The 12,899-nt window shown below is 55.1% G+C and overlaps 1 protein-coding gene across 1 annotated transcript; it reads left to right on the plus strand.

Annotated features, from left to right (window-relative positions):
* Window positions 1–1,125: 1,125 nt before the first annotated feature.
* Window positions 1,126–11,231, plus strand: LOC125119088 (D-3-phosphoglycerate dehydrogenase-like). Its single transcript, XM_047765938.1, is given in 8 exon segments — window positions 1,126–1,183; window positions 2,713–2,780; window positions 3,658–3,810; window positions 7,471–7,603; window positions 8,752–8,882; window positions 9,636–9,660; window positions 9,663–9,872; window positions 10,930–11,231. Coding segments are annotated over 8 exon segments (933 nt in total). The 3' UTR covers window positions 11,085–11,231.
* Window positions 11,232–12,899: the final 1,668 nt, after the last annotated feature.

Below are 12,899 nucleotides of genomic sequence, written 5' to 3' on the forward strand. Positions count from 1 at the left end.
TATGTGAAAGGTCTTACCCAAGAGCTTGGCCCAGTCAAAGAAAACATCCCTCCAACACCCTACATAGCTGCCCCATTCCTGGGCATGAGTAGGAAAAGATGGCTTGATTCCGGCTTTCCTGAGGTCTCGCAGCAGCCTTGTGTATGCTCAGCTGCCTCAAGAGGCTGTGGTGTTCCTTCTAACACATCCCGAGTAACCCCACCTGGTCTGTCTTGGACTCTTGTCTGAGTTACTCTCCCTTGGGGGTCCAGAAAGCTGTCGAGTTAGCTGCTGGGATTTTAATGTATTCCACACAACAAGAAAAAAACCTTTCACAACCCAAAGGAACACATCTTTCCATAGTAGCTTTTTAAGTAGTTGCATGCTGGCTCATAGCAAAAGGGCTGGGTATTAGAGGGATGTGGAACTTGTTATATTTCTTCTATTTTTACTGTATATGTATGACTTTACACAATTTCCAAGTGGAATGAAATTAAGTGCCTCCGTGAAAGCACGGGATCCTTAAAGAGGAGATTGTCATTTGAAGCTCAAGGTCTCCTAGAGATGAAATGTCCGTTCTGCTGATGAGGCTAGTGATATGCGGATGGGTAATCTAGATTTCCCAAAGATCTATGGCTAGTAAGTGACAGGCTGGGGACTCGACAATATTTTTGGCTCCAATTCTGCTCTGTCCATTAAAAAGTTTCCTGCCCTCTGATCTTCCAATGAATCTCTCTCTCCATCCCTCTCTCATGGCACTGATCTTCCTCTGCCTTTTCCAAAAGTCATGCATTCACTCGTTAGTTCACTCAGTTAACTGCCCTGTCCCTCCCGACTCTGCGGAGGGCACGGAGAAGAGCCAGAGTGGTTCCCGCTTTAGGGGAGACAGAGACAACTTCGTTTTCCGGAAGACAGAGGACTTCCAGGTGCCCCCACAAGTCCAAGTCTCCTAGGTCTTCCATTATCTTTAGATCCTGCCTCCACATATCTTGGTGCATTACTGCTCTAAGTCACTTTGCTCTGTCCCCTCATGCCCTTCCACTGAGCTGTTTGCAAAGTCCTGCCATCAGTCGAAAATTCTTTGTTTCCTATCTTTGTTCTGAAGATGCCCTGACTTCTTTCTCGATCTCAGACTGAAGCTCTCACATGGTGGTTGTGCTCTTTGCTTTCCACAAAATGCACCCCCTGGCCACTGGTACCCGACGTACGCTGTCCGGGAATAAGACAGATGTCCTCTTTGGTCTTCCCTATGAACCTCCAGAGCAATTTTCCTCTCCTTCCTCTCAAAAGCCTCCTTCTCTTCAAGCACCTGCCATCAGTTGGGACCATCTGGTGCCCTTCCTTCCTCCACTCATCTGTCGGCTCTTGCTCCGCTTCCCTCAGTAATGAAGATGACAGCACGATTTCACTAAGAAAATAGATGGAACGGAACAGGAACAGTAGGCTCTTAGACCAAAAAAAAAAAAAAAAAATTAACTAATAGATCATTTTGATAACTAATCAATGCCCCAAACAGTCAACCCAGGAAAACTTCAGTTATTTTTGTTGGGTTAGATCTTTTACTTATTTTACCTTTGAGAAAGTAACAGGTTAAGCACTGTGCTAAGCATTGGGAATACAAGTGGATGGATGAGCTCCATTTCTTTCTCTCTTTTAAGTCATAAACTCAGCATGGACTAAGCAATTACTGTGTGCCAGGCACAGATGCTAAGCAATTTTTGCTGTTATCTCAATTCTCACAACTGACATCGGTGCTATTATTACATCCATTCTGCAGAAGAGGAAACTGATGGCTTTAGAAAATTTATATAACCATGCATGGCTTGAGACCTTGCCAGTGGCTGAGATGGGCTTTGAATCTAGGTTGTCCGGATATGTGCATAATCCGAGCCAAGACGTTCAACCATCTTTGACTTGAAAAATGGCAATGTCATGCGGTTTTAAATCTAATATTAAGCTGTTTCTTTGAAATAACGGGAACATGTAGGTTGAGGAAGTACCAGGAATACATGATGTAAAGTATAAATTGGAAGAAAGAAATAATAGCATAATACCGTCGGGAGGTAGTTTTTCATATTGAACAGAAGTAGTTGACTTTAGTTAAGTAATTGTACTCAAGCACAATACAGTGATGGGTTTTTTTCTGTTAGTTGTTTAAAGAGTTGAAGGAACTAGAGTACAGCATCTGGATGCTAAAGAAGAAACCCTGAAACACTTAGATGAGCTCATATTTTGACACTTTCCCAAATGAAGACAGACCATTCTTATTCTTTTTTTTTCTCTTCTGTTACAGCCTCACCTGCCACATGTGGTAGCTCCCAGGCCAGGGGTTGAATGGGAACTGTAGCCGAGGCCTACGCCACAGCAACACACGGATCTGAGCCACATCTGTGACCTATGCTGGAGTGTGTGGCAACGCTGGATCCTTACCCACTGAGCAAGGCCAGGGATTGAAACGTCATCCTCACAGAGATGTCAGGGTCTTAACCTGCTGAGCCACAACAGGAACTCCAGACATTTTTATTCTTGCTTTGAGATTTTTGGGTCCTTCAGCTCCCAGTCTTCAGCTCTTTAGCTGGACTGTTGATGAAAGATAGAGTGTTGATTAATCAAAAAACGTGTCAGGTACTAGAGAAGAAACATTATGGATCCGAAAGTTTTAGACATCTAGGGTGAATCTCAAAAAAACGATGTTTGTTTTTTAAGCAATTCTGCCTAAAAAAAAAAAAAAAGAAGAAGAAGAAGGAGAAAAAGCTGGTTTAGAAGCGCAAAATTCTAACACGCTTGACGTGTTCACGGAGGTGAGTGGCCGGCCTGGGCTGTGGCCCGGAGCGGAGAGGGCGCGCTCCCAGATGGGGAGCCCAGCTGTGCAGAGGGCTCAGCTTGGGCCTACTGTCTCTAGTGGGAGAAGTGTGATGTTTGGGTTTGAGGAGCTCTGACAGAGCTGGGACAGAGGCGGCCGTGCTGTCTTCTGAGATAGACAGATTTTCAGTGGGACCTGTTCCTGACCTCATGCTAACTTTGGGGGCAGACAGAGCTGCAGATCAGGGGGAGGATTGGGGGCAGGGACAGAAGGGTGTAAGGAACTGTCTCATACCCACTGCCCACATCCTGCCCTCACCGCCGCCGGAATGTGATGAGTGCACTTCCAGGCAAATCCTGTTCACCCCTCTTAAAAATCCCATCCCTGGCATCAGACTCCAGGGGAAAGAGCGTGGGCTTTGTGCTCAGTGGAGGGGCTCTGTGGCCTTGGAAGGACCTGACCCTCTGAGCCCCTGTAGCACTCAGCGTCTGTTCCCTGCCCTGGGCACACTGTGCATTGGGCTTGTGGTCCTGATCATCTTTCTCAGCGTCTTGAAGCCGGGGTACACCTGACCTTGTCAGTGTTGCCGTGTCCCTAATGCATCACCTTGTCCCTGCTCTCTTTGGCCTCCTCGTGGCCCTTATGCTCTGTGGCCGGCGCTCACAGACCTGCGTGGCCAGAATCCACTGGGAACCGGTAGGGTCTTGGGAAGAATGACCAGAAGAGAGGGGGCTTAAGCGACATCTCCATGGGTCCTACATTGTGCCCAGTGAGCAGAAGGCTGGAAGGGACCCTGGAGGCTGGGGAAGAGGTGCCCAGGTGGGCCCCCTGTCACGTCTGTAGCAGCCCACGCAGAGGAGTCTCTTTCTGGGCAGGAACCACCCCGGGACCGGGCCTTGGTGGACCACGAGAAGGTCATCAGCTGCCCCCACCTGGGCGCCAGCACCAGGGAGGCCCAGAGCCGCTGCGGGGAGGAAATCGCCATCCAGTTCGTGGACATGGTGAAGGGGAGGTCCCTGGCCGGTGTGGTAAGTGTGCGTGGGGGGCTGGGCCCAGATGGCGGGGAGCAGCCGGAGGAGGGCGTGCTGCTGGCAGTGGGGCTGAGCAGTGACCGGATGCAGTGCTGGGAGCTGGAGAGGAGGGACCCGCGTGAGCCGGCGCTCCGGGTGGGGCGACAGGAGCTGCCCACGCTTGGCCTTGACAGCAGAGGCCGGCAGTGGGGAGCCAGCTCGGCCTGTTACAGTGCGGCCTTGCTGCTGAGATGGTGGCTTGTCCCAGGGCCCTGCCTCCAGAGAAAGGCTCCTTTGTTCTCCATAGGCCCTGGGAGTGAAGGAGGGTGGCTGGCGTGGTGGCCGGATGCCTGAGGTGGGGGCGGCTGGGGGACGCCTGTGGAGAGGGCCCTGGTAGGGCGTTCTCACCTCGTGACCCGGAGCATGCGCCTGGCATCTCGTCCCTCTTAGACCCCTGGGCCGGGGCACATCCTGCCCCACAGCCTGCATCTCCCCCTCCCAAAGGACCCCTCCACGCCAGCGGGCCCCCTTCCTTTCCCCAAATCGTGGCTTCTTGACTGTGCTCACAGCGGGCCCTTCCTGGCATGCGTTTCACCTTCACGCTGAACTTGACCTAGACTTCATTCCTGTTTCATTCATTCGGTCTCCAGATGGTCCCTAAGCTCCTGGGGGTACCAGATACCGTCATCGCCCTGTGGGGACCTGGCGATGAATAAGGAAGGCACCACTCTGGTTTCAGGGCTCTCCCCAAGCCCTCCGTGGAGACACGTTTGGCCTTTCTGGCTCCAGCCCAACCCTTGTGCAATGAGCCACGTTCTCTCTCGTTAGTAACATGTATGAGTTTCTATCTTAGTCCTTAATTAAATTCTCAGTTCTCGAAGGGCAAAAACAAAAACAAAAACAAAACAAACCCAAACCCCAAGCCAGGAGGTAAGCTTCTCTGCAGCTCGTGGGGCACTGCCCGTAGCATTTAACCAATAATGAACGAGGGTGGGAGCGGGGCCAGGGGGTGGTCCCTGGCCCCTCTGGCCGACTCTCAGCGCAGGGATTTTCACTTCTGAGGACAGAACTGAGACACAGGATGCTTTGTTCCACGCTGCCGGCGCTGAGTGGAGAGCCTGGCTCCCCAGGCAGTCCTGGCCTCTACCTCTCGAGAAAGGGGCCCACCGCTGCCCTGCCGAGGGCTCTTCAAGAGCCTGGTGACAGCTCGGCGGTCGACAAAGCCATGTGGCCCATCAGTGTCTGCGCCCTCCTCTCTGTGTGTGTCTGTGGGCTCCTCAGAGGAGGGCACAGCTTCTCGCTCCCTTTCCACCCCATGGGCTCCTGAGTGGCTCATTCCTCCCCTGGGGAGGCTGAGGGGTACCCAGGTGAGCTTGAGGTCGTGACCCTTGCCACCCAGTCTGGGCTGGCCTCATCCCCTTCCTGTCCACTCTCAAGGCAGTTTGCGGGCCTCAGCACTGCAGCCCTTGTGAGTCATTCCCGTTGTCACTGGGGAGCGGTGGCATTCCAGGCCTTTTCCTGAAGGGGACTCCTTAACAGCAGCCCCATCAAGTGGCCCCACAAAATGTTCCCCTCTTACATGAGAGGTCAAATCTCGTGGTCAAATAGTCAAACTTTGGGCGTTCCTATTGTGGCTCAGTGGGCTAAGAACCCGACATAGTGTCCTGAGGATAGAGGTTTGCTCCCTGGCCTCACTCAGTGGGTTCAGGATCTGGCATTGCCATGAGCTGTGGTGTAGGTCGCAGATGTGGCTTGGATCCCGCCTTCGTGTAGGCTGGCAGCTGCAGCTCAGATTCAGACCCTGACCTGGGAACTTCTGTATGCTACAGGTGCAGCCCTAAAAGGAAAACAAAGAAAAAAGGAGTTAAGCTTTAGACAAATTGAATGCTCCAACCACAGCGCCTGGTGGGGTAGAGGAGGCATTCGGCAAGAAAGACGGCTTTGTCACCTAGGAACCCTCTCTGTCCCTTGTTCTGCACTGGGTCCTCTCTAGCTCACGTCTTCTCTAACCACAGGCACAGACGAGCCTTAGGGTCAGGTTGATGCCCAAAGGCACTGGCTCTTCCCGGAGCCTCTTGCTCACCCTCTGGAGGCAACGGAACGCGCCTGTTCCTTGGCCAGCCTGTGATGCGCATGGCCTGGCCCGCACGGGGGCAGAACCAGGCGTCGTGCCGCCTTGGCGGCTTCTCAGTCCAGTGCTTTTCCTCTGGCTGCTGTAGGCGCTCGCCCCCAGCTGTCGCCTGGCGCTGCAGCCCTGGGCCCCTTCCTTCCTCTGGTCCTCGGAGAGGCCAGAGGGGAGCTTGGCCACAGGGAGCTCTCCCACCAGGCCACCCCTCACACCCAAAGGTGCCCTGGGAGTCCTGCCTCCTCGGTCATTTCCATGATTGGAAATCACGACTCTCTCTTCTCTAATTTTCTGCCCCTTGTGTCTTTAGGAAAACAGCGGTAGAAGTGGCCTTTGCATTACATCTAATAACTGCCTGATGGATTTGCGGCCAACCCCAGGTTTCTGATTAATTCCTTCTTAGATGGGTCTCTTTGTAAGTCACCTCCGTCAGAGTGGCCGCTTCACTCAGAGCCACAACATCTCGAGCCACGAGATGGAAGAGACGTTTTGATCCAGGATGAGCTGGCTTTGTTTTCAAGCCCCTCGTGGGGGTCTAGCCAGCCAGACCTTGGATGTATAACATTAGAGGATGGTGTGGCTTCTGCCTCCGTCCACCTGCCCAGCACGCCTGGGGTAGAGACGTTCACCGGAATCACCATTTGAAGACTGATAGCATATCAGAAGTGCAGGAAGCCAGGCTTTTAAATTGTGATATTTGGATAGAATGTTTTGTGACAAGGTGAAAACATCTTTTTTTTTTTTTTTGGCTGCCCCTCCTCTCCCCGCCCCCATGGCATGTGGAAGTTCCAGGGCCAGGGATTGACCCATCATCCCTACGACAGGGACAATGCTGAATTCCCTAGCCCGCTGAGCCCAGGGAACATCTAAAAACACATTTAAAAAAGTCAAGAGAGAGGAGCTCCCGTGGTGGCACAGTGGGATCACTGGCGTTTCTGCAGCACCAGAACGCAGGTTCGGTCCCTGGCCTGGCATAGTGGGTCAAAGGAGCGTTGCTAGAGCCACGGCCTAGGTTGCCCCAACGGCTCACATCTGATCCCTGGCCTGGGAACTCCACGTGCTGCCAGTGAAGCCAAAAAAGAACAAAAGTAAATTAAAAAATCAAGATAGACAATGCAAATGAAGGCAAGTTAGCAATGCCATCTCAGAGGGACCCACCAGGCCATCCAAGGGATCTGTGACTCCCCATATGTTTTATGTCTCTGACATAAAATCTCCCTCCCTCTGCGCAGAAAAACAAGTCCCTGGAGTGGGACAGAGGCTCAGCGAAGAGGGAGCGCCCCCCTGCAGCCCCGCTGGCAATGCAAAGTGGGTCTTAGCCTGTGCCCTTTTCTGAGCCTGTAGCTCTCCTCAGCTCTGGGAACAAGGTGTCGTCTTGGTGGCTTGATGGAGGTTGTCACCCCCCAGGTACCCAAAGCAAGGGGGCCCCGTGCCTTCTGCTGTCCACATGGCGCTAAGTGTCCCCAGTGAGACCTCTCTGGGGGGCTGAGTCTGGCAGGTGTGCCCTGTCGGACCCCTTCCTGGCCTCAGCCCTGCTCCCCCTCTCTCTGCAGGTGAACGCCCAGGCTCTTACCAGTGCCTTCTCTCCACACACCAAGCCTTGGATTGGTCTGGCTGAAGCTCTGGGGGCACTGATGCAAGCCTGGGCTGGGTCCCCCAAAGGGACCATCCAGGTGGTAACACAGGGTGAGCCGGGGACTCTGCAGAGGGAGGGGGAGGGCCGTGGGCCCTGCACCCCACAGGGGTGTGTCTGCTGCAGGCCACAGACCAGCGAGGGACTCGGAGGTGAGCCTGTTCACGGGACTCCACGTCTCATGTTCGGTCCGAGTGTGACTCGCTTGCTTCTGAGTGGGACAGGAGGGGAGGGGCACAGAAAGGCATTGGGAAATATACCTGATTTTCATGCAGCTGTTTATGCAGCATTTCTAAGATGAGCAGGTTTGGGGTGCAAGAGGGACCTCCCCAAGATTCGGAGTTTCACATGAGAGGCAGGGGCATTTGTGAAGGGAGTTTGGGTGAAGCAGGAGGACATTTTATTCTGCTGGTGACCTGGTTGCTCACCTGCTGTGCACCCTCCCTTCCGTGAGGCCCAGGCCCTTCTCCACTTGCGAATTGAAAGCCGGGGCAGGTGTGTGGGACATGGGGTTTGTGCTCTGTGACATTCTAGGGTGGGCTTTCAGGCAAGCGGACATACGAGGGGGCACTGGCCCGGCGGGGGAGGGCGTGAGGCTGTGTCTCCTGTCTGTGCGGCCACAGGCTCTGGCCGCCTTTGCAGTGGGTGTCCAGAGGCATGTCCTCCATTGGCTGTTGGGCATCTAGTCACTTGGGGAGAGGTTGGGTTTGAGGCAGGTAGACCTTGAGCTTTGCCAGTACTGGGCAGGGGCAGAACCAGGGGTCCCCACTGGCTGGGTGTCCAGGCCCCAAGGGACGAGGTGGGGAAGTGGGCACGGGTGCTTTAGTCGCCCCTTTGTGCCTCCACTTCCTGAGGCTGCCAAGGTCCTGAGTGCCAGGTAGGGGTGAGTGTAGGACGTTCTTCAAGTGCCCCCTGGGGAATGACGGGCGGGCCAGGGGCAGTGGAGTTGGGCTGAGCTGTGGAGAGGAGTTTCTTAGACCAGTGAAGAGGGCCCCTGGTGACCTGGCCTGGACCCCAGCGCGGCCCCCTGGCTGGCTCTCTGCCCCCGAGCAGAAAGCAGCACCTCCCAGCAGGCTGCTGGGCGGGGTGGGGGGGCAGGACAGTGCAGAGCCGTGACCCGGAGTGTGGCCCCTGTGGTCCCCTGCCTGCCCCTGTGTTGTTCAACACACAGCACCCTTACAGTGGCATCTCTCGGTCCCAGGAACGTCCCTGAAGAATTCTGGGACCTGCCTGAGCCCCGCTGTCATCGTCGGCCTCCTGAAGGAAGCTTCCCATCGGGCGGATGTGAACTTGGTGAACGCCAAGCTGCTGGAGAAAGAGGCTGGCCTCGATGTGCGCGCCCCCCCTCTCCCCTCCCTCCCTGTCTCCCTGGCCTTTTCAGAGCACCTTGCGGCTCTGCTCCTTGAGCGGGTGACAGGGTCGGCCTGAGCGGTAGCGCCTGGTTCACCTGCAAAGTGGCAAGTGAATGGGAGGGGAAGCAGGACCTCCATTTCACAGCTGGGGAGCCAGGCTGGGAGCCGGCAGGTAGCTCAGCGTGCTCACCTCTGACCCCCCTACCTGTGCCACGGCACCTGCGAACCCTGGGAGCTCGCAGCGCATCCTCTGAGCCTCTGCTGCCCTTCGGGGCTTCCCTTTGACGTCCTCCCTTCTGGTTCCCTTTTTAGATCCAAGTCTGTGGTTCTGGGCAGTAGGGCTTTCTCCCCCCACCCCCGCTCCCCTGCATCCCCGTCAGGCCCCTGGTTCTGCGCAGGAAGCAGCAGTAAGTCGGGGCCGGAGGGACCAGGCTGGATCGGCCTCGGGGACAGGCCAGCAGATCCCGGCCCTTCTCACAGCCCTGCCTCCCCCTCTTCCTCCCTCCTTCTCCCCACTTCCCACTCTCCCCTCCAGGCCATCACCTGTCCCTGGTAGATCTCTCTTTGCTCTCCCTTTAGAGAGGAAGCTCCTGGTTGGGGGCACAAGGCTTACCCATTCTCCCTCTGCCCCGGCCCTGAATTGCCGAGTGCCTTGGCCAGGCTGGACCCCCACAAGTTAGTGACTAGGCCAAAGGGGGGTGGGCATAACTGCTTCCCTGCCTTCTCTCTGCAGGTAACCACCTCCCACAACCCTGCTGCTCGGGGGAGCAGGGCGGTGCGGAATGCCTCCTGACCGTGGCCCTGGCAGGTGCCCCCTATCAGGCCGTGGGCTTGGTCCAGGGCACTGCACCCATGCTGCACGCACTCAACGGAGCTGTCTTCAGACCAGAAGTGCCTCTGCGCCGAGGCCTGCCCCTGCTCCTGTTCCGGGCTCAGCCCTCCAACCCTACCATGCTGCCGACCATGATTGGTGAGGAGGGGTCTGTAGGGCCGGCTGGTGCTGCCCCTGCGTCAGGGGAGGGCCTGGGGGAGGCTCTGTCCTGGATTTTTGCCTCCTTCGGCCCCTCTCCATGTGGGAGGGCATCTCTGGATCTGCAGCATACAGAGGGTCCGTCAAGCCGGCTTCCAGCACATCTGGAGAGTGGCTACGGAGTTCAGAGGTTAAGTGCCTTCTGTAAGGTCGCAGAGCAGAGTGGCAGGGGTAGGACCCCAGGGCCGCTGTTATTAGTCAGGCACTCATCACATTAAGGGCCCCGTTTGTTTTTACTTTTTATTTTTCGTTTTTTAACAGTTTTATTGAAGTGTAGTTGACTTACAATACGTGATCCTTTCTGCTGTGCGGCGTGATTCAGTTCCACGTGCACACACATCCATTCTCTTTCAGAGTCTTTCCCCTATAGATTTATCTATAGATTATCACAGAATACTGGGTAGAGGTAACTGTGCGATACAGCAGGTCCCTGTTGGCCACATTCCCCAGATCCCAGTAAGGGCGCAGTTAGAGCTGCCTGTGGCGCTCAGAGCCATGGAGTGCAGGGTCCCTTCTGACGGCAGGCCCGCTGGCCTAAGAGGGCACCCCCTCCAGCAGTGTGGGCATCTTGGACCTGCCCCCGTCCCCCGGTGCGGGCTTGCACTCTCTTCCAAGTTTGGCAGAGAGCGTCCACAGACTTCAAAGGCCCTGCTTTCCCTGCCCCTGCCAGCTGCCCAGAGGACCTTGCCCTGCTTTTCTCCCTTGCCGATGGTCTGGATAAAACTGGCAGCCAGCAAGCCTGGCGATGGCTCTCTAGCTCTTTGTGGCTGATCTTCCCTCCGTGCCCTGCCCAGTGGTCGTGGTGTTCCGAAGCCCCCTGGAATATCGAGGGAAACTGGGCAGATCCCTTTGTTCCCTCTGTCTCAGCCCTGCCACTCGGAGACCGTCCCCCTCGTTGCAATGCTGATCTCGGGGATCCAACTCGTGAGCCCACTCCCAGCCTCTTGCCTCTCCTTCCCCCGTGCCCTGTGCCAACCAGGGTTCCTTCTGCTTCCAGGCCTCCTGGCAGAAGCAAGGGTGCAGCTGCTGTCCTACCAGACCTCAGTGGTGTCGGATGGGGAGACCTGGCACGCCATGGGCATCTCCTCCCTGCTGCCCAGCCTGGAGCCCTGGAAGCAGCACGTGACTGAGGCTTTCCAGTTCCATTTCTAACCTGAGGCTCACCCGCAGCAGCCTCGCCGGGTTTCCTGATGAAACATACCCACTGGGAGAGGCGATCCGCTTTCCTGGGGCTGACACCGCTTATGCTGCAGACTCCTGCGGTGCAATGATAACCACTCAATAAAGAGCTTGCCCAATGTGCTCCGGGCTTCCTTGTGTTGTCATTACCCTGAGGGCCACCAGAGGGCACCCGCAGGCAGCCGTGGGGCTCATTTTTGTTCGAGAAAGAGCAGTGATGGGAGATCCAGATGGGCTGACTGCGTGCCTGGATGTGGCTGCTCCGGGGAGAATCCCTCCCTATCTCTCAGGTTATTGGAGACATTTTTACAGGAATAATGCTCAAGGTATTTTGGGTTCCTATGCTATTCCGAAGATCCCTTCTACCTGAGAGTATGGATGCACTTTGATAAATAGAATTAAACAATCATGTAGAGCACTATGTGCCAGGGACTGGGTTAGGTCCTCTGCCCCAGAAGATTAAAGCTCTGACTGCTCCCCTGGAAGTCTCCATCTGCTGGGGGGACGGGGCACACAGAGGTCGCTGGAAGCAGTGAAGAAGGTGCTACAACAGGTGTATGTGAATTCTGTCGAGGCCAGAGGGGGAAGTAATTGGAGCCGAGGATGGGGGATGTTTGGAAAGATTTCATAAGGTGAAGAAAGTGTGAGGAAAGGCATGGGGCCCGAGGATTACTCTGCCGAGTTTACAAAGTCAGCACAGTATGGGATAAATGAAATGTAACTTCATTTTTTTTTTCTTTTTAGGGCCACACCCATGGCATATGGACGCTCCGGGCTAGGAGTTGAATCTGAGCTGCAGCCATGGCAACACTGGATCTGAGCTGCATCTGCAACCTACACCGCAGCTTGAGGCACCGCCGGATCCTTAACCCACTGAGCAAGACCAGAGATCAAACCCACATCCTCATGGACACAATGTCGGGTTCTTAACACAATGAACCACACCAGGAACTCCTGTTACTTGAGTCTTTCTTAAGATGATTTAAAACAAAATAATAAAAAAAATAAAGATGATTTTCAGGAAACATGGAAGAGGGGTACTCCCGCACCTTAAGTCTTCCAACTTTTGAGGTTTTTATTCCTCCATCAGCAGGCATGACCCATTCCTACCTTGGGCCCCGCAGCGCCTGTTTTCGAGGCTTTCCCCAGGCTGAGAAGACCCAGCACAGGGTGGCTGATTGGCACCAGCATGAGCAAACCCATCACTGTGCTGTGACTGAGCCAGAGGGCAAGAGAAACTCCCCCCCGCCCCAGTACCCGCTCGCTGTGTTCAGAACACGTGCGTCTGGGCCTTGCCACAGTGGTCCAGACACGAACAGCAAGGTGTCTGTGCTGCTCCGACCTTGAGCAAGATGTTTAATCCCCCTAAGCCTTCGTTCCCTCATCAGTAAGAGGGATAATGATGCTCCTGGGGACTGGATGGCTTGCGGAGTGGTTTATGGGAAGTGCCTGAGGCACTCGGTGAACGTGGTTTTTCCATCCCGATGCTTAAAGAGCAGATGAGCAGGTCCCACCCAGGCTCTCTTACAGAACCCCAGGCACCAGAGGGCCCTCGCTTGGCCCGTGTGGCAGTGTTCTGCCAGATCTGGACATGGGATGTCCTGACGTTGGTCAGCCCGTGCCCTCCTATTGGGAAGGGATCGTGTGTCACGTGGCACCTGGGGTGGGCCCTCTGGAGCCCACTAGGAAAACAGGCAGAGATGGATGAAATTGCATGTCGTTAAAAATCTTCGTCTTCCACCTCCCAGGCTCTTTCCGCAGAAGCCCTAGACACACCATATTCTGTGC

This window comes from Phacochoerus africanus, unplaced genomic scaffold (genome assembly GCF_016906955.1).
Source record: "Phacochoerus africanus isolate WHEZ1 unplaced genomic scaffold, ROS_Pafr_v1 Scaffold_114, whole genome shotgun sequence".
NCBI lineage: Eukaryota > Metazoa > Chordata > Mammalia > Artiodactyla > Suidae > Phacochoerus > Phacochoerus africanus.